Source organism: Micromesistius poutassou (genome assembly GCF_964030765.1).
Source record: "Micromesistius poutassou genome assembly, chromosome: 8".
Taxonomy (NCBI): Eukaryota; Metazoa; Chordata; class Actinopteri; order Gadiformes; family Gadidae; genus Micromesistius; species Micromesistius poutassou.
The window spans coordinates 2,885,775-2,907,011 of record NC_140278.1 but is presented as its reverse complement, the minus strand read 5'-3'; the positions used below and the strand labels follow the sequence as shown (position 1 = coordinate 2,907,011).

General features: G+C 42.8%; 2 protein-coding genes across 2 annotated transcripts; both read right to left on the bottom strand.

Annotated features, from left to right (window-relative positions):
• Positions 1-365: 365 nt before the first annotated feature.
• On the bottom strand, positions 366-11,136 carry LOC311351490 (solute carrier family 45 member 4-like). The gene is made up of 13 exons (XM_084471637.1): positions 10,968-11,136; positions 8,942-9,906; positions 5,644-5,832; positions 5,363-5,542; positions 4,493-5,139; positions 4,095-4,244; positions 3,681-3,941; positions 3,335-3,454; positions 3,141-3,240; positions 2,948-3,028; positions 2,715-2,845; positions 2,466-2,534; positions 366-2,243 (listed from the first exon to the last, which is right to left on the bottom strand). Exons 2-13 carry the CDS (start codon positions 9,195-9,197, stop codon positions 1,947-1,949), a joined length of 2,481 nt encoding a protein of 826 aa, XP_084327763.1. The 5' UTR covers positions 9,198-9,906; positions 10,968-11,136; the 3' UTR covers positions 366-1,946.
• Positions 11,137-12,456: 1,320 nt separating this feature from the next.
• On the bottom strand, positions 12,457-18,866 carry LOC311351072 (G-protein coupled receptor 20-like; the record flags this gene model as incomplete). Its single annotated transcript, XM_084471154.1, has 7 exons — positions 18,751-18,866; positions 15,403-15,618; positions 14,464-14,730; positions 14,000-14,244; positions 13,632-13,716; positions 13,089-13,214; positions 12,457-12,660 (listed from the first exon to the last, which is right to left on the bottom strand). The coding sequence occupies exons 2-7, from the start codon at positions 15,586-15,588 to the stop codon at positions 12,457-12,459; spliced, it is 1,113 nt and encodes a 370-aa protein (XP_084327280.1). The 5' UTR covers positions 15,589-15,618; positions 18,751-18,866.
• Positions 18,867-21,237: the final 2,371 nt, after the last annotated feature.

The window sequence follows — 21,237 nt, the reverse complement described above, 5'->3', positions numbered from 1 at the left end:
TTAAACTTCGACACGTTGGGGTTGACTAGCTGTTTATTAAAGGCAAGTTGGCATTCGAGTGTGAATAATATGATTGTACAAAATGACCTGCATCAACAGTTTGTATTTGAGGATATTGGTTAAAAGTAATACTTCTGATAGTACAAAGGACTCAGTCAATAAGTGGTAAGGCAATTGTCAAATTTGCAGTAGGCACTATACACTATTGACTATTTAGAAAATTATAAAACTGGGAGAAAGACCAAAACACTTTCAAATAGCAAACACTTTAATTTTGTAAAAAATATACAGTATATATAAAATATGCATATATACGTATGTTTTATACATATAAACATGTATATGTTTGTATCAACCGTCACAGGTACAAGGATTATATCCTTATGATTCAGGCACAAAGGGTTTACATGGATCAAGTATTTATCCCCTTCCATGCATTTCTTGATTAATAAGAAATACCTCTTGAATTACACCTTTCAGTCAAATATATGATCAAACATATTTATGTCATTTCAAGACAATAAAAAAACACTCAATTACCAAAGGCATTTATCAAGTGTCTTATTTCCATGCTGTCCTCTGATCACGATATGAACACCATTTTATTTTGAATTTACCTTCCTTTATGTTCCATCATTAGGAAAGCCAATGGAAATATACTTGTCAAAAGGCTGTATCCATTTGACTTTCATTAGAGTTCAAATAAACCACAATTCATTATTGATAGAAACACTTTGAAACACCTATATGGAGTATGTGTAGAAAAGCTACATTACGAATAATTAAACATTTATGTGCTTAAATGAACTAAACTAAAGCAAGCATGTGCTATCACATCATACACAAATTATAGAGGCTCTATAACAAGGTGCAACCTAATAACTCATGACAACCACAGTAATTATTGATCATGTGGCTTCCTAAACTGTATGAAAAGCAATGGTGACATCTTTCAGAAAAACATTACATAAAAAAATGTAGACTAAGGGCACACTCACACTAGGCAAAGTTGCCCCGTACCGTACTCAAGTACAGCCCTGTACCGTACAGTACGGTACATGGATCCCCCCCCCCCCCACCTCCACTGTGCCGCTGGCCTGAGCTCACACTAGGCAATCTCAACTGGGCCTGAGTACGGTTGCCTCTTGTACATCTGGGTTGCGTATCCGTGTGTGTGAGCACACCTCTCCGAAGTGTACTGAGGCCACGGAATTTAACTGTACTTGAGTATGGATGGCGTGCTCACACTAGCCAAACGGTCTAGAGTTTAGGGGCAAACGTATTCGGCCACGGTATAGATGGCCTAGTCTGAGTGCGCCCTAAAGTCTTTCCGATTTCAGAGAAAACGGTGTCTGTTGACAGCAAGCTTAAAGTCCCTTTCCTCAAATAGACATAAGTTTCATGTGTCCAGCACCAAGGTTTGAATAAAAAAAGAGTGCAATACATAATTTTGTAAAACCCAGGTTAAGTCAGTCATCATCACAAATACATTCACATCGTCTTTACAACACAGTTGCTGGTTTAGCAGTTTAGCAATGCTCTTTGAAACTTGCCAAGGACATTTCTTTCAAAAATCATACTAAACTATTGTTTCACACTCTAGCAGTGCTGTACTTGCTTGCCATCTGAATATACACAGCATCAATAGGTAAAATAATAAATATTTAATCTGATCAAATATTTCATGACACCAGTCATGATTATAGTAGACTAGCACATTCATTCATTCATAATACACAACACATCCAAACACTAACACCATCCCTGAGGTTGCCATGGTTTCACACTTTCTCCAAACTTCCAAATCAAGTCAGAGTGTGTCAAAGTCACACGTGGAACGGGTTTCTTCTGAATTCGGTGTGTTAAGACAAAGTCCAATAGTTATGAACACTTCATTCAAGTGATTTGGGGACAGATTCGATGAACCTGAACCAGTGAATCCCCACTCACACAGCGGGGTCGTATTCCGCACCAACAACACTTGGTTCCGCAGAATCAATCGATTTCAGCTTAGCTGTCCCCTGATTGGTCCTTTCTGCACCGAGGTCAGTTTCCTTTTGCAGAGCCACCATGCTCTGCTCCAAGCTGCTAGCTACCGCCTCAGGGTATATGACCAGGAAACAGGCAGCGAGGAACCCTAGGAAGGCGCCCCCGGAGGCCACCATGGGGATTACACGAACACTGCCCACGGCCTCCACCACCGCTCCCAGAGCCGAGGCGGCCAGGATCTGACTGACGTACACCTGGGAGTCAAACACAGAAGACAACCTCCCATTTACACAGAACAACGCAGTATAATAGCTGCTCAGCTTCCACAACATTCTACCACTCAACCTTAAAGGCTCTTCATGTCTATTATTATTATTGAATTGTGTGCATCCTGCTGGATTACTTAAATAATATAACTGATATGGTAATTGATATGATTACATAATAATAAATGTACAATTAAAATAAACACTCACCTGGCAAGATAAGATTGCACAATCAATACCAAAACCTCGTCGAGACTTTTCAGGGCTGTGATTAATATACTGTGTAATAGCAAACAAGAGCAAATAAATGCAATCAGTTAAGAGTAAAACGAAGGTCTTAAAAATGACAAATCATTGCTTAATCCTGTGTGTGTGTGTGTGTGTGTGTGTGTGTGTGTGTGTGTGTGTGTGTGTGTGTGTGTGTGTGTGTGTGTGTGTGTGTGTGTGTGTGTGTGTTACCTCTTTGATTTCATGATACTGTCCTAGTAAAGCATATGGACAGTAGGAGATACTCATGGAGATGACGCCCATGGTACTGATCATCACCATGGAAACATACACATTAGGGAAGATTGCCATGACAGCAGTTCCTAAATTGAGGGGGGGGGAAGCGTTTTATTACATATCTTAATGAAAAAAAACAAAAAAAACAGAAACTTGAATGCTGTATTCTACGCTGGTAAGAGACTTACCAACTGAAAATGCTAAAGTTCCAACCACGTAGATGATCTTGATGCTGAGATCAAATCTATCCAGATACTTCTGAAGGATGGCTGGAGGGAGGAGAGAGAGGAAGAGATTGAATGAGGGCTCTCTATAATGTGTTGATTTTGTGAGGAGATCAGAACAGACCTAGAGTGTGTTAGCACATCAAGTGAAGCTCACCAGAGCAGAGCGCGGCGGTAGCAGCGTAAACCACCAGTCCCCAGCAGCCCATCTGCACTCCTCTGTTGTAGTTCTGCAGCTCTGTCGAATTAGATGGCGCCTGCACAGAAACAAACACGCTGTCTTACACCCCAGAGAGGGCGCCTACTCCTCTGATTATCATTCATGTGTCTGTGTATCACACAGTGTCTTACCGTGGGGTCACCCTGGAAGATGACTTGTCCCATGAAGTCTGTGTAAAACACAACCATGGCCAAATAGGAGAACCACGCGAGGAGGTGGCACACACACAGCCGCCACAGCTCCCTCGGCATCTGTCCGGGACACACAGACACGTGCCGTCACGCTCGTGGTCGTTGCCAACACCCAAGGGTTAACGCTAATGGTACAATTCTGGGACACTTAAGGGTTGTGTTTGTACTCCAAGGCCAAATAGACGCCACACTAAAGAGGCCAGTCCACTACTAGATTGAACAGTGATCGTACAGACCAACCCTAGTGCAGAACAGCCTCCTGACCCCCCCCCCCCCCGTGCATCACCTTGAGCATGGACAGCCACAGGAGTCGGACGGTGGTGCCCCCCTCCGCCTCCCCCTCCGCCTCCCCCTCGCTGGCCAGAGTGTCGGAGGAGAGGCTGCTGGCCGAGCGCTGCAGCTCGCGCCTCTGGGCGTGCGGGCGGAGCGTGGAGAGGTCGTTCAGACTGCGGGACAGCGTGACGGGCCGGTGGAGCCCCGGGTTGAGCCGGCGGTTGCGGAGGGGCTGCGTTCCCACCCGTCCATAGTACGAGAAGGTGAAGGAGGGCTGCAGGGGGGGGGGGGAGATGGATAACAAAGTCTTCTTTAACTTTCATCATTCATACGCGACAAAAAGCAACGATGAATGTAAAAATGTCGTTCAGCCCCATGCATTCATTTGTTTATCTTCTAATTCAAACTTCAAATGGTGAAACCATACTTGTCTGTAGAAGGTGGGAGGGTGGGGTCGAGGTGGGTTTGACGTGTTTGAAAGTCGAGTCCCCGACTTGGTAGGTGCCGAGCGATTGGCGGGGGGGGAGTGAGCAGTAGACGCACCCTGTTTGACTCCATTTACCGTCTTGGGCTGGCACTGGAATAAATAAGAGAAGAACTTATTGGCTGAGAAGACAGAGCCATTTTTGTAAAAGGAGGATCAGAGAACAAAGGTTTAATGGCTGTGCTGAACAAATGGCAGAGTTGTTAGTTATGGTATTATAAGTATAGATTATATTATAATCCTAGCTACGAGACCACTCCAAAGACAAGCTCATTGTTGTGAAATAATGCCCTACCAAAAGTGGGAGATGCCTCAATGATAATAATAAAAGTGTATTGCACCTTTTTGTTCAGGCTGTCCGGATGATTGTCTGATGTTCGGGTCAGAGAATGGCTTACTGGCTGTAAGTCCACCATCACACCAGTAGGGGGCACAGTACTACAGGGAAGAAGAGGTGAACAGACAGAACGACAACCAGCATCAGACGGTGCGAAGGCACCATCCAACTCTCCCGGTGTCTCTGACAGGAAGGGTTTCGCCTCAGGCGGGAAATGATGCGCGTCCGGGTGAAGGTCAGGATCCAATTTGATGGTGGCCTCGGGCATCGCCAGGACCGAGTCACTTTTACTCCGCGCGCGCTCCACGCTGAAGAAGTCCACGTTGTTGTCCTGCTCCGCATCGGCCCTGTCGCGGTCGTGCGGGGAGTCGTCCTCCTCAACGATGACGTCGATGTAAGGGAGAGCGTTGCCATTGGGCCTGAGAGACAGCTGGCTGGCCGAGTCCTCCTCCCCGGCGGCGGCGGCGGCAGCGGCCTGTGCGGGGTCCTGCGGCTGCTCAGGGATGCTGAACAGGTGAAGCACCACCGAGACGCTGAATATCAACGCCGCGAAGATGAAGAGGACCTGTTCCTGGGACCTGAACACGCTCCCCAAGAGCGTGCCGGTCCAGTCGAGACCACCCAGCATGTAGCCCACCGCTCCCCCGAGGCCTAAGAGGAGGGAGACACACACATCATGCGGCAAAACACCTAAAAGATGCCAAGTATGCAAAATAAAGTATTTGAGTTTGTTCCACGAGCAACAAAAAGGTGGAGGCAGCGCAGCTGTCTCCACAGCTGTGGCATCTTTTTACAGCTGTGTACAACTGTGGCATCTTTTTTAATGAGACGTTAGTGTTTATGAAGGTCTGATGGGACACGTCGTGATCGTTACCAGCAGAGAATGCGTGGATGGTCAGGGCCAAATCCTGCTCCTCTGTGTCAGCAACATCTAAAAGATACGCTCTGATTGGTCCCTCGGATGCGTCAGCGCAAAAGTCCAGCACCACGACACCCACCACCGTAAACACGATGCCTATTGGCTGGCTACCTGGAGTGTCGCCTATGGCGAGGCCTGGGAACGCAGTGAAACAGTTAAACACACACACTCATGTGCACAGAGAACATGTCCAGGTGCCAGGTGTGAACAATGTCATCAGACCACGTGGTCTTCACCTATTAAAGAGCCATTTAAAAACATGGCCACGCCCAGCAGAGTGCCCACACAGAGGGCCAGGACGAAGGGTCTTCTCCGGCCCCATCGGAGGGTGCAGCGGTCGCTGGCCGAGCCGATCACAGGGGTGAAGATCAGACCCAGGACGGGACTGAGGAACCAAGTCAGACTGTAGTACTGCTCTGGCAGGCCTAGGAACACACAGAGAAAATGGAAGGACAGAGAGAAACCGTGAGAATTCAGATTATTGAGCAATATCCAGATGTTGGTGCTTTTCTTGCCGTTGTTGCACAAAGAGGAATGAAGAAAATTGAGGAAACTAGACATGTTGCCACATGCGCATTTTCTGAAAGAATGCATGCGGTTGTGGCAACTTGTCGTGTGCACAATATTCCACAAGCATGCCGTCATGCTAATGCTAGGGAGTCTAACGTGCGAGCATGGCAAGTTTCTGGGCCACTTTGAAGTGGGCTTGTTATTGATCCAATAATGGGGCTGATAGTTTTAGCTTGATTACGAGTTATGGAGTCCCCCATCACTGAAGAGGTACTTTACTTTTTGGAGGCCTGCTTACGTGCAGTTTCTATACGTGTACCAACTTTCACAACCCTGAGCTGTTTGCCTTTGGAATGGTTGAAGTCAGCGTTTTTTTCACCATTGACTTCCATTGAAAGAAATAGCTTGGAGAGCACCTGCGACATCAAAATGACCCTGTGACATCATTTTGTTAGCTATCAAAACTAAACTGTCCACTTTACCTAAGGAATGGTGGTCCTTGAATTGTAGGCCTCTGTGGTTCTCTGAGCACTATGGTTTGGTTGAATAATGGTGGCTCATTTGCATATTTTCACATAAATTGGCCATATCTCTTTAATTTTTTATAAAATCAAAACCCAAAAAAAACAACATGGTCGGGTAGTATTGAGGAATATTTGGTCATTTGGGCTTAGGAGGCGGTTTTCCAAAGTTTTCCAAAATCTACCCGACAGACCTTATGGGTCCTTGAGGCAAAAAGATTCATCGTGTCAGCTAAGGCCCAGATTCCAAGGAATGGGAAATATAATTTTCTTTCTTTTGCTCTCAGTATCCCCTTGTAAAGCCAGATCTTGCTTGCCGGGTCAGGATTGTGAGGGTTTAAATGAGTCTAGGACGGAAGACGGTTTTGATTAAACTGTTAAATTAAATGTGATTCAAGTTAGGTTCACATTTAGGGAATAGCTTTCTAGCAGACAAGCATGTCCTTAAAATACACCTAAAAATAAACTCAATACTAAGTATTGAATAAAAAACATTTTGGCCAGCACTATGTTGGCACACAACTGACACAGAACTCAATAATATTATTTGCCATGAAAGGCACAATACTAAAAAAAAATTTGGCAGTTCATTGTAAAGTCAAGACTTTTAAAGATCTTTTAAAGAAAACACTTCTGTGGGAAACAGGTTAGTGTTCAAATCCTTTCAGTAAGTAACCCAACCTGATGCCCACAGTTAGAGGAATGACATACAGTTTACATGGCATGAATCTCATGTATCCAACTGACAAAGAGCATTTGTGCTTTTTGTTTAATCATTTGTGCAATGATTAACAACCATGTTACACTATCAGCATGTCAAGATGAGCTTGTAAACATGTTATGCCTGCGTAATCAAGATAAATAGCTTCATGGCACTCTATTTCTCCAGAGATTTTCCATATAAATCCAGAAGTAGTAACTTGGAGACCTCAAGATAACACACTGCTATTATTGTCATGTGGGAACTAAGTTTGAATCAACTGGGAGATTGCTGTTGTCCTTTTTACCCACACATAATGGATGGGAGGGTAGCTTCGCTCAGCATACTACCCCCCCTGCATATAGTGCATACCAGCTCTTGACTGTGTATAACAGAAAACATTACAGTGTTTTCTACAGTAAGGCTCGGCCCCATAGGAGTACTTTCTTTGTTGTTTGGAGTAAAGGCAACCCGGCAATATTAATACAGGGTATGATAATGAAATCGAACAAATTAAATCTGTATCATAGAAGGCCCATGCGATCCTCTAAAATGGGGTTGGACGTAGTGGCCTGCAGGTTCCCATGGGAATGTGTACCACCCGTTTGGGCTTGTTCTGCTCCAGTATTTCCTCACACATAAATAATAAAGACACAGAGAGACTGTCAGGCTTCTGTCTCTCTCCACTATACTCAACATTTCGCTCGTTATTAGGCATTCTAGCATGTAACTTGCGAACTGGCATAAGAAGACATTTTGATGCAATTTATGTCAAATTTGTTCGTACTATAATAGGAATTTGATGAAAAAGCTTTTCTTTATAGGTAGATATATCAATAAGGTCGAACAGACCTTTCATTTATAAGCATGTGCGAGATGCTTGACTAAAGAAAACTATAAAGGAAGAGATGTGCAATTAAAACCTAGCAATAAAGTCTTCACTATAGTGTCCACCCACTGTAATCTGGTCAGATCTCCAGAGACTCCTAAATCAAACAGGGGTAATCAAAAAAGACTTCTACTCAGCAATAATGGTTGAAAGGCATGGTATTGATTCACCTGCGCTGCTTGAATGTATTACAATCAGACTTTAGGAGAAGGATCACACATCGACAAACTTCAATCCTATGGAAGAATGATCCATTATTAGAACAATTGTTAATGATCAACACAGATAGTATTATATTTTTGGGGGATTGAAACCCCAGCAGTGTAAGAAACAAATACAATTCAGAGTATAGGAATTGTGTTTCTAAAGCGCTTTTGTTAAGGGCAAGCTAACATTTCTATGAAATTCTGAGCACTGTAAAAATATGCTTTGTTGGACATTCCTGTCATACCATTACCTATCCAGGGGTAGAGGCCTTTGTCCTGTTATGCTATTGTGGCAAACCAGGCAACAAGCAGCATAGCCACTGGCTGGCTACTGCTGGGAATCCTGGGTAGGCCATCTCTGGATGGAAGAAGATTTAAAAGCTATATCGTTTTTCATGACAGCTTTATTAGCCTCAATGTGCTTTTGTTGCACAAGGTTAGAGAATATATTTTTTTACTTAGAATCCTTGTCATAAAAGCTTTGGGTAGCACTTGATAAATCATTGAGACTTGTTTTTGTTTATGCATCACTTTATCGAATGTCAGCATCCCCTTCAACTATGAGAATATTTTGTTTCCATTAGAATAGGAGTGCCATAGCGTCATTGTTTATTCATGCCAATATTTCAATAGCATCACTTGTTCTTGTGCTGCGTTTTGTCAATACAATCACCTCCGCACCTTGGCACACGGGTCAGGGGCTCCTACCTATCTGCAGCAGCACGGGCGTCACCAGGGCGGTCTCCATGGCGTAGCAGAACTCCCGTCCAAACATCACTGCTCCGTGCATCAGCCAGCGTTGCACGGAGATCCTCCCTGGTCTGGCTTCACCCTCGTCTTCGTCCTGTCTCTCCTGAACAGCCATCAGCTTGTCTTTCTCAGGTAAGCCCCTGATCTCGGGGTCCCCGGTCAGCTCCTCTTCCTCCTCTTCGATCAGAGGAGGTATGCTCCTCGGAGGAACCATTTTTTGCTAATGGGGTATTTATCTTTTATATGTAACCCGCTATGTGAACATGAGACTTCCCTTTCAATTAATATAATTGATCTACTTATATTATTACTTGTATTGTATATTAAATTTCTTAATCTTGAATCTTTATTGTTGCACTGCACAAAGGGGGTGGATTCAGTTTAACTTGTGCCCATTATGTAGCATCCATGTTGACCTTTAAGCTGGCATCCTTAAATTACAACTCCATATAAATAAATACAATTACGTCTTACTGCTTATTCATGAATGCCAGTCAGGTTCCTCCTTCTCCAATTATGGGGATTTACATGTAAAGCAAACTGGCTGATACTCCCATGACGACCATGAGACTTTCACTTGAGCTGCAGTATAATCTGCTGTTTTATTCTTTACCACATATGAGGTATAAAATAAATCAAACAAATAGCTCAATTGATTTCACAGTTACACAGTCTGATTGTACAATGTTATTGTGTACACTTTGTACCGATTCCAAGATCAAGATTCATAGTAATTGAGTGGAAGGCAGTGCAGTTTTTTAGAATTTGGAGATACCAAAGAGGCTGTGCAGGCTGTGCAGACTGTGGTGTGTTGGCTGTGCTTTGGGGAATGCTGTCCTTTTTGGTTTGGGTGTAGGCCTCTATCAGCAGAACAGCTGAATTGGTGGCCAGCTTCTTAGCATAGCCCTAAATCCCTCAGTAATCTAAAGAAAAAGAAAAAAGTGCCAGTTAAGTGACAAAATATATCAGACAGAAAATATGTGTTTTAATCAAACAATGATTGATTCTGTCCTGAGGAATGCTTGTTGCTGCAGTTATTGTGAAAGAAAAAAAAGGATAAAACAGGATACAAATTTTTTAGTTAGGCGGTCTACAACATACAGATTCTGAGATTAAACATACATACAATAATTATTACTGACACAAAATGGTATAACATTCATGCAAATTAACGTTTTCTTTCAGTTCCATCATTAAACAGGTAATAAGCAAAACACAAACGGACAATCGGCAGAAAAACAATACTAAGAAATATCTTTATACATTTCTCTAAATCCTACTGGAAATCACGACGGCTGAACAAGATCTGAAACAGATGTTTTGCAGGCACACATAACTTTAAGAGTCACGATAGCTTTAGAGTCCCAACACCGCGTCTGGAGGACCCGTGTGTGTACAGCGGTCCCGGGACGGGACACGGTTACTGACACTACCCACAGTAAACACCAGTATCTTACTGGTCGGTATACCACTATGAGAATAACGTTCTCCATCTAAACGTGGGAACTTACTCCCAAAGGAAAAGTATCCAAACATAAGGAAAGATGCTGCTTGCTCCTTGACTGCATTATTTCGCTCTACTTAATTATGCCAGTCAGCCTTTTCCCTAATGAAGATTATTAAGTGCAAATACCATTCCACCATGACTGATGGTCATTCGGAAGCCTGCTTGAGGCCAGCTACCAGCACTACTGTCCGGGACTATGCAACCCTGGCTTACTCCATTCAGTGCAAGTCATCAGAGTATGTACTCAGTAAATATAAATAAATACATGTTTAGCGTATTTTAACGTAGGTCGGTCATTAAGACCTGCTCATTCCAAAGTAGCTCGCACGCCGAAAAGGTCTGGCAAAGCACCCCTTGCGTTATATGATCCATCCACAGGTCAGCGGTCCACGGCGAGTCGGGGCTAGCTACCAGCTGTAGCGCTGCTCCGTCACCACGTGAACCACACCTGTAAATAAAGAGCCTCGTGCCACGTACCTGTAGCGTGGCTCGCGTGCGGAAGGTACTTCGTGAACGAAAATGGTTATAAGAGTCGCGTTACTCCTCCGGAGGCACTTTGAGCAGCAGCGGGTGTCCTCCTGGTCACTTTTGCCCATCAGTCTCACTGGTATCTCTACTACGGTATAAAGTGTAAACTGGCTGGGAGAGCGCGGGGCGGGGGGCTGACGTCACCGGACCCGACCCACTACGCACCTCTTGGGGGAGGAGTCACGGCCCTCTGATGGTTTACAGTTCGCAATGGTTTATGGGATAGGTAGTTCCTTCACTAGTTAAAAAAAAAATTAAAAAAATTGTACACAGTCTTGTACCTTTGCTTTAATGCAAATGTTTTATGGATACGACCAATAGATGGTTAGTCATCCTGCACTACATTAGGCCTACACTTCAGTCAAAAGTGACTGATGGGCTAGCTAACTTTATTCATGAAGGTTTACTTAACAGGTTAAATGTGAAGCGGATGTACGTTGGATGGCCCACTACATATACCCACTTATACTTCTATAATTAGGGGCCAGGCTCACCATGGGGCCGTGTGAATTTGAAATGTGAGGGTTAAATCATGTCTAATCAAAAGTATTTGATTAGACAACACTGAAGTCTATGTTTCTTTTAGAAATGTACACATGAATGGATTTCTTTGCCTTGACAATAATTAAAGTGATTTCTATTCACAATTAGATTTTTTTTAATACAGATTAGATATTGACCAGCATGATTTATATTTTGCTTCATGACTCCAGTTATGAACAGTTGCATGATAAATATCCCCAGATTATTTTTTTCATAGCCGTTTGGGGAGTAGGCCTACATTCCTAAACATGATCCAGTCTGAATCAGAGGCGTAGCCTGGGCGGGCCTATTGACACCTTTATGTCACGTAATGCCTTTGATTAGGGTTTGTATGGTGCATAATCTAGGCCTATCGTATGTTCAATCAAATTGACTTTGCCCGCCTGTTTTTTTCAGTGCCCACCCATGTGGACATTTCTGGCTACGCCACTGGTCTGACTCAGTGCTTGTATTAAAAAAAATAAGTTTCTTCTAGTACATTTATTGCTGTACGCAGATCCGCATGGACATAGCTATACCTCTGTCTCCAAGGGCAGTCGCTGAAGTGAGCCAACATCTCATTATCAAAGGTCGAAAATCTGTCGTCTATTGACAATATTTTCTCCTCTCACATTGTCCTTGAGGAGGGTGGTCTCTTAGCACTGGCACTTGTCAGATCATTGATTGTGATATACTCATCCCCCAGGGCAGTTTCAAAGCTTCTTTGTGTAAATGTGTGCTGCTCTAGATGTGCAAGTCCTTGTAATATCATCAACTGTTTCTCATGATCCTGTGTTGAAGATGCAAGCCTGCCGTCACACTTGTCTCTGCATTTCATTTTAGCAGTGAAACAAAACATAGTGATGCAAAAGTCCCACTTCTCCCTTGCCTCTCTCGGAGTCACATGACAGGGCCATCACACGGTGTGATGGTTGTTCCTCACGCTATAGATCCTCTGAGAGGAGTGGGGGGTGACGGCGCTGGCGGAGGTCATCATGATGGTGTTGTTAGTGGCGGCGTTGACCATACCTCCAGAGACCTTGGAGCTGTGGTGCATGCTGACGATGTCATTGCTGCTCGGCTCCGCCTCCGCGCGGCGACACAGACTCCTCATGGTGGACTGGGGAAACAATGAGGAAGAACAGAACATAAAGTAAATGAGTCAGGATTTGTTAATGTTTAACTCATTTAATAGGCAACTGTTTTTTCAAACCTAACCCTAAACCTAACCCTCCGCAGAAGCAGGGCTCCCTTCTCTGTGTTCCTCATCAGGCATTCACTGGCCCTTTAGGGGGGTGTTGTATTGGCCATGTTAAGACCAACAGGGACCAATTTAAATTGACGCACCTTGATTAGTTAGGTGACTAAAAGATTTATGAATTAATGAATTAATTGGCATTTTTTGATATTTGTAGGCTGTTTAGTTATACACTGATAGTGTATAACTAAACAGATAACTATTATGACAAATCAGATGATGAAATAAAGAAAGAAAGGTGGATAAATGCGATCCATCACTCGTAGACCATCACTCTTGTGTTGTGTTACCTGGAAATTGTTAGTGACAAAGCAGTAGACTACAGGATCCATACAGCTATTGAGACTGCTCAGAGTCACAGTCAGATGGTACACGATCACATGGTGGGGCATCTCTGGATAGAAGTACAGCAGCACCTGCAGCACAGAACACAACACGCATTGTAACTATAAGTCTTGATGATCAACACTATTCTGTATATTAAGAGTGCATCTACAAATGCTACAAAACTGGGTAGTGCCTAAGTAATTTACCTCCTGATCTACTACTGTCAGTATTACAATTAGATGAACCCTTCCTACTTATACTAACTAACCCTTAACTATTTGCTCTCTACATCAGCCCTGCTTAACAGCAAAGCAGTAATGATGTAGTGAGCCAACAGTCATAATATATGTCATTTGCCAGAGGGATGCTTTTTATCCAAAGCATCTTAAAATTCTGTTAGTGCATACATTCCCCCAAGGTGAGAACACCGGCTGTGACAGATATTCTTAAACACTATGTTTAGCACCTAGTATCTCACTATTTATTTACCTCACCTATTACCTCACCTGCCGGATGTGGAAGGGTGTGAAACACACAGTGAAGATGATGAGCACCGTCGTCAGCAGCTGGACAGCTCGCCTTCTCCTCTCCCTGGGAAAAACAAGTTCAATGTTATATTTGAAAGGTCAACAAACACTGTGTATTTCTGCTAACAATATGATAGTTAACCATTTTGCACCGCTTACATCAACACAGTTAAAGGAAATACATCCTTAAAGAAATTGAAATATGGAAACATGAGTAAATAAATGCTAACCGCATTCAGAGTTTTCACCCCCAAGTTGGTTCGATCACAAATATAACTGTTTGCCACAAACACTCCCAGGAAGCTATGAGTCTGATGAAGACAAACAAAGAGTTGCCTGAACCTTACCTGCTTTGCTGCATGAGTCGATGGTCCACCAAGGCCCACATGATGCGCAACGTGAAGACCACGATGATGACAAGGGGCAGAAAGAACTCTGTGATGGTGAGGAAGAGAAGCTTGGAGACACAGCAGCCCTTGTGCTGGAAGGCGGTGGAGAGGAAGGAGTAGGTGACCACGATGGCAAACAGCCACACGGAGACACACACACACTTGGCCACGTTGACGTTACGCCACCGGTGGGACGCTTCGACCTACAGGATCAACCAAAAACAACCGTTGTTTTCTGTGTCTCACGCTATGGCTGGAATGGACCGCTTTCACGATCTTCAACCAGCAGGTCACTTTTACACTGTTTAGAAGTCAGCTGCAGAATGCCTCCTGGATTCATATGCTCTTGGGATAATCCAGCAACTGTAACATAAGTAATGAAGGAGAAGAAGTAGAACCCAGTAGTAGTCCCGATAACTGACCTGCACGATGGAGATATACCGGTCGACGCATATGCAGGTCAGGAACAGGATGCTGCAGTACATGTTGACGAAGTAGGAGAAGATGTGCAGGTAGGAGCAGAGGAGGCAGGCCCCCCCGCTGTAGTACAGCAGGATGCGGGTGGGCAGGGAGAGGTTCACCAGCAGGTCCGTGACCGCCAGGTTGATGGTGTAGATCACAGAGGTGGTCTTGGGCTTTGTGCGCAAACAAAAGACGTAGAGTGCCATTGTGTTGAGCACCATGCCTACCTGCACAGGGAAGACACCAGGGAAAAACGTTAGAAAAAATTACAAAAGGAACGACTTTAAAGGTGCTGTAGCAGGTCAAATCCTAGAGCTATTATTTGAGTGTGATTTTTCAGAATAGGCCATAGCCATCTGCGAATCAGTGAATTGCTCTGGAAGAAATATTTATTTTGTGTTGACTCCACCTGCCGCAATTTAGATTGTAGACTGTTCTCGGCTCTTACCAATCACGGCATCTCTTTGCTTATCGGTTCAGGAAACTAATATTTTCTGTCAATCTCAGGTGTGTGAATGCAACACTTCGGCGGGAGGGGATGTTTTTTGTGTTGGTAAATTTAAAAATCCTTTCCACGTGCTCTCTTTACAACTTTTAAATGTTACCTACAAAAAAGAAGGATGGATCTTATTGGGGAATTTGAAAATGGAAGAGAAAAACTCTAACCCTATAATCTATAAACTCAATTTAAAAGAATGGAGGATATTCTGAAAAAGTGGGGATAGTTTAAACAAGATGCCAAGATGGCAGTTGTTAACTTGTGTTATTATCACTCGGGGGGGGGGGGCTATAGATAGAGAATATACATTTTTTACAACTGCAGGCCCGACACAACACGTGTATGTGAGGGTAATGTTGGCATTTCAATAGGAATGCAGAAAGAAAAAGGATGTACCTACAAGGAATATAAGGGAGTTGATGACCATGAGGGCGATCCAGAGGCTGTAAAAGTCGTGGTACAGTCCCTCGTCCAGGTGGGCCAGTCTCTGAAGGTAGGGCTCCACACCGCTCCCATTGCCTGAACCGTTGACCACAGCTAACGTCTTGTTGTTGAAAGTCCATCCATCTGAGGAGTTGGACTTCATGGTGATGATGGATATTAAATCTATATGTTTCTGTGAAACAAAATTCAAACATTAGTAACTTTAGAAAGGCCTCTTACAAACCACAATGAGCCTGTTTGTTTGAACGGAAGTAATAAGTAATTATAATGAACAAGTTGTATTACGTTATAGTATTTTTAGCTTGGTCCAAAGCATATCTGGCAGTGTAAAATGTGAGGGGTTCATTATCTAGGTGTTGTTTAATCCAGTAAGCCCACTTAAGTCTTCCAAGCATTGAGAGCAAATGCTAAAAATAATTTGAGGCACAAATCTAAGGGCTTACAAACTTTGTAATGCACTCTCTTGGCATATGAACACAATTCTGCATCTGCTTCTTAATTTTTGTCTAATTATTCCTAAATAAACTAAGAACTGCATTCTAAATATAAGCCACAGAATGACAGCAAAAAACTAAATAATAACTTTCAACATTTATAAGTAATATTAAGGCATGGTTTCGGTTCATGAGAAAGGGCATATTCTCTACTAAATACTAATGTCCATTTCTCTTTCACACACACACACACACACACACACACACACACACACACACACACACACACACACACACACACACACACACACACACACACACTCTGCACTTCCTGAGTGCCGGTCCTCAGATTGTTTGTTGATCTTGGCAGGCTCCAGGTTGACAAAGCCAAGTGGTCAATCTTTTCTCTTGATATATTTATCTACTCATTAACAACAACACAAATATGTTCATTTTTACAGTTGTATTTAGACAACAGTGTATGTTTTAGTTTAAAAGTGTAACTCAAATTGGATTCTTCCATAACTATTTTAGCATGGAAAGCAATCCATGAATGTTCATGGCTACAAAGCAAGTGCTTTGAATTTGTGAATATAGCTCTGTCTACCGTGGAGCTATGCTGGCTTACAAGCCCTTGCTTTTGTTCTTCAAACTTCATATGTCTTCAGGTCGTGATTATCCTGGGGAACATGTAAATAATAGAACCATCAATGCTCAACTTTGAGCCGACTGTATGAATGTTAGACAGCAGAGGGCATCAGTGACTGTAAATATATCAATGGAGTGAAGTGAGATGGACCTAGAAGAAGAGGGAGATAGAGTGAGGGGGGAGAGAGTAGTGGAAGAGAAGAGAGAGGGGGTAGAGAAGAGGAAGATAGTGAAAGGGAAGGGGGAGGGAAAAGGGGGATAAAAACAAAAATGTATTTCTATTCCAATGTTCCTTTTGAACCCTAGTGCGCTGAAGACAGTGAAAAATATAAATCTATCAGCATAGTCCAACATATACTCTGTGATTACACATAGCAATCTGTGTATAGCATTATTTAAAAACCAAGCTGAGAACTGCTGTTGAGATGAACACTGACTGGAGTTCATTATCTATTGAACTCCTAATCGATGAATATACCACCCTGTTATTCAGCATTAAAAAAATCATCTGCCCTGGGATTCCCTCATCTGGGTCTCAGCCTTAACGAAAAACAAACAGCATTGTCTTTCATGGTTCTATGTGAAGGAAATAATCTCTCAGAGCAAAATAGCATCCCAGCTGTTAGTACACAGTCTATTAAGACTAATGCGAATAACATGCTCAGCGGAGGGTGGGACATGACTAATGTGATTCATCAACATTAAGTATTCTAGCCTCTGTCCACGCAGCTGGAAGGGCTGCAAACACATCCATTCAAGAAATGAATGTATGGGTTTGGTCTATTAGTATCCCTCGTATTATTCAATCTATTAAACCAGGTTCATTAACATGGACATGAGGAGATTGTGAAATCACTGTTGTGACGACCCCGCCTACTTATTTACTCTGACGTCATTGTCTCTTTCCTCAAGGCGATCAGCTGATGCCAACAGCCGGATCTGGAGCACCTGGGCCCGGTGCTCCAGCCGGATAAAAGGGCAGCTGGTTGCCTGTTGTCGCTCTCTTTTCTTACTCTCCTCGCAGGCGTCCGCACCTTTTTGGTTTGCTTTGGCGTTTCATTAATTTATTCCTTCTCCACAACACCCCACCTCGCATGATCAATACACCCACATTTACATGACTGAAACTACTGACATACACACCTCATGCTGGCGTTACTTTGTTAAGTTGTGTTACGTTATGTAAATAAATCTTTATTTTCTATCGGTTATGCACTGTCTCTCCCGTTTTTTGTCATCTCTGTTGAGCCGGGTCATGACACTGTGCGTCCGAGTTCAGGGGGGTGCAGGGCATATTTCAGTGGTTTTCTTAGACGGTTGGAAGCAAGTCTCAGTCAGTGAGTTACAGACACTTTAGTGGCTATTTAAAGGGTTGATATGCTGATGTTGAGAGACACCAGAAATGAGTGTGTATTCTGATACCAAGCAGTCATCAGATATCAACAAATTTCCTAAATTGTAAACAATCAGAATAGATCTCTTAACCATGGTTATTTTAGCTTACTGCAACCTTAATATGCAACATGAATGCTTAACACAAAACAAACCTATGGATGTAAATGATTGTAGGAAATGTATTAAACAACTGTGGGGAGAAGCGTTCCTTAAGCTCACACTACACGATGATCAAGCCTGTCGTGTCGCGGGGCATGGTGTGGAGAAGATCAAAGAAGTGACTCACTGTTCATATTAAGTCTACACGGCTCAGAAACACAGGCTGAGATAGGAAGTTGATTCTAGCTTTGGCTACAGAGACATTATGTTTAACAAAAATAACACAAAACACACAAGACAGCAAAGACATACAGTGGCTGTGAAGCGATGCTGGGATGAAATGAGGGTTTGAGGCAGAGCACAAATAACACTGTCCAAATAAACTGCCTCTGTGCCGTGGTGCTCCCAGGAGGCTCTGAGTCTGGGTAGGAATAGCAGCGAGGGGGGAAAATGCCGCCCTTTGAAAGCAAGTCTTTTAAAACCCTTTCCCTTCTCTTGTCATGAGTAATTGAAACACTGCATTAACCTGTTGCATTTGATTTAAAATACCTTATATTATGTATATAATTGTGAATATATATATATATATATATATATATAAACTATATATTACAACTTTATATCAGAATATATATATATATATATATACATGTTATATACATATAATACATTTGTCATACTTTCTACTAGTTAGGCAGTTTGAATGAGTAAGTTGATGTTGTACTTACTCAGAGAAAAGTTGGCCAATTAAACCAAAGGAATGGTGTCCACCTGGTCGCTGTTATGAACCGCTATCTGACGGACTCAGTAGCAGCCATACTTTCTCCCTATGGCACGGATGGCCAATCCTATGTACGCATGATTAACTGTTCTTCAACCATTGTCATGACATTTAGGATTAACTGTTGGAATCCAATCGGTCTCATTCCATTGAGGTTCTTCACAAAACTCTTGCTGGCTGTAAAAAAACGTTTCTCCTGAATAAATTAGTTATGAGTTTTTCCTGTAGTCCCATCCGTCTCCATCAGCCATGTTGATGTCCAGGCTACAGACTTTGACTTCTTTTTCTTTATTGTGTTAAATCTGATTTTCCTCTTTGTAAACTTCTGTTAGCAGTCGTCTTTTGTCCTTCTCCCCTTCTCTTACTATTTCTGTCTCTCTCTCTCTCTCTCTCTCTCAAATCTCCTCTCATCCCCCTCAGTGTCCTCTTCTGACAGGAAGTCTTACTGTCTGTTTATATTCTACTGGCATACACATATACATGAACACACACATGCATGTAGTCTCTCTCACACACACACACACACACACACACACACACACACACACACACACACACACACACACACACACACACTTGTTTGTTTAAGTACATTTTCACACAAACTAAATATAAACATTCTGAGAAAAGATATATAGGAATACATAAAATGCTAACAATCATTAATGTGATAAAACAATGGCTGTCGATCTGTTTGTATGTCCATTTGGGGATCAGCCGGAGCCACTGCTGCCAAACAGATTCATAAACAGTTCACCAAATGACATTTATATTATTGACTGATTAGATTCATTTCTTGAAATCAAAACAAACAAATCAAAACAAAACAGACAATTTGTTTTACTAATAGGCATGGGAGAGTAGAATTACATAATTACAGAATACATTTGTTGCTAAATAGTGTTAACAGTAGTGGCTTTATAAACTAATAACTAATAAAATAGTGAATGGGATTTAGTTCTTTGTTTGTGAGCGTTCCTCCCATGTAGACCAGTTTCCTCCTCCTGACAAGGACACACAGACTAGCTTGAACACGCACACATACACACACATACACACACACACACACACACACACAGAGGCTTGCAGGGGATCAACATGTCATTTGGCAGGCATCCCTGCATCATGACCGGCTGCACCCCCACCCCACTATCTGTGACCCTGACAAGGTGTACCAGGATTAAGATGTGGTGGATACTACCACTGCTACATATTCATTGGAAACTATCCCCAACCCTTCAATTTGAGTATAGATAGTGGTTTCCGTTATGGTTGAGTGTACCACAATATGGATTGGAATATGGATCTGTTTTCAAATCCCTTATAATACATAGTTGTATATTCCAAAAGGAATATGTTGAAAACAATCATAGTAAGACTCAGCTTATAGTCAGAGCTCCCCCCGTACAGTGCTCCACAATACTTGGCCAGTCTGTCTTTTTGCTGCCTGTCCATTATAGGGCTAAAGTCCATCTATCTTATGCCATGGGACTGCTTTCGCTCATGGCCTCCTGTCTGGTGCACCACAATCACTCTCACAAACTGTCAGTGTTCCTGTTGGAAAGATCCGGAATAACGGAACCATGGATCAGCGTGTTAGTGAGAATGTGCAGAAGGAGATGGATGGACGAGGAAGGAGAAGTACAATAAAGAGGGAGATACGTATGCAGGACATGGCAGGATGACAGATTCAGGGGGAGTATTTGTATGAGTAGAGAAGAAGCCCTGAGATTTGGCAGAGGATGACGTAAAGCTGCTGTAGAGTGTCTATGTGTGTGCGTGTTCAAACCAGACAAGACTAACCAGACAAGAAAAACTCCTCCCCGCCCCCGTTCAGAACCAGTTTCAACAGCAGTGACGGATGAGAGTTGACTGTTTTTTGCACTTTAGTCCAGTCCTCCGGCCTTAAGGGAAGATCAGTTTGTCAGGAGCGACAGTGAGGTTCCTCTTACAGAGAGGATTATACTTTTCTCTCTTTAGTACGCACCAATGAGAGCGATCAGAGTGAAGCTAGTCAGGGGGTCTATCACGCTTCCAAAGTATTAAATGCGTCCCCCCGTTAGAAGTTTGGAAGTGGGAAAGGTAAAAAAACAATAACAGCAAGATATCTCTCGGGACTACAAAGTGTTTCCAATTCTTGTTGTAATAGGATGCATTTTTTTTTTGAATTACGTTTTTTAAATGATCAGCAAGTTTCGAAGTGATACTTCTTTCCATACACAGGAATTTATTCCCCCCTGCTCACCTAACCTATTTTATTTTTATATCCAAGCAGCAGCACCACCTTATTAAACACCTTCAGATTTAAATACATTGTGATTTTATTCATGTACATGAGGGACTTTTGGCTATAGCATTGTACGCTAATATTAATAGACAACTGTTTAAATAATGCAAATACACTCTAAACTACTTTTGTCTCCAACTGTTTAAG

Bases quoted from the DNA above. Each gene is read 5' to 3' on its own strand.
- LOC311351490 (XM_084471637.1), bottom strand. From the start codon at position 9,197: ATGGTTCCTCCGAGGAGCATACCTCCTCTGATCGAAGAGGAGGAAGAG. The intron at 5,140-5,362 runs GTAACGATCACG...CCCTCCTCTTAG, and splicing joins CATCCACGCATTCTCTGCTG to GCCTCGGGGGAGCGGTGGGC. The intron at 3,942-4,094 runs GTATGGTTTCAC...CCCCCCCTGCAG, and splicing joins CTCCCACCTTCTACAGACAA to CCCTCCTTCACCTTCTCGTA.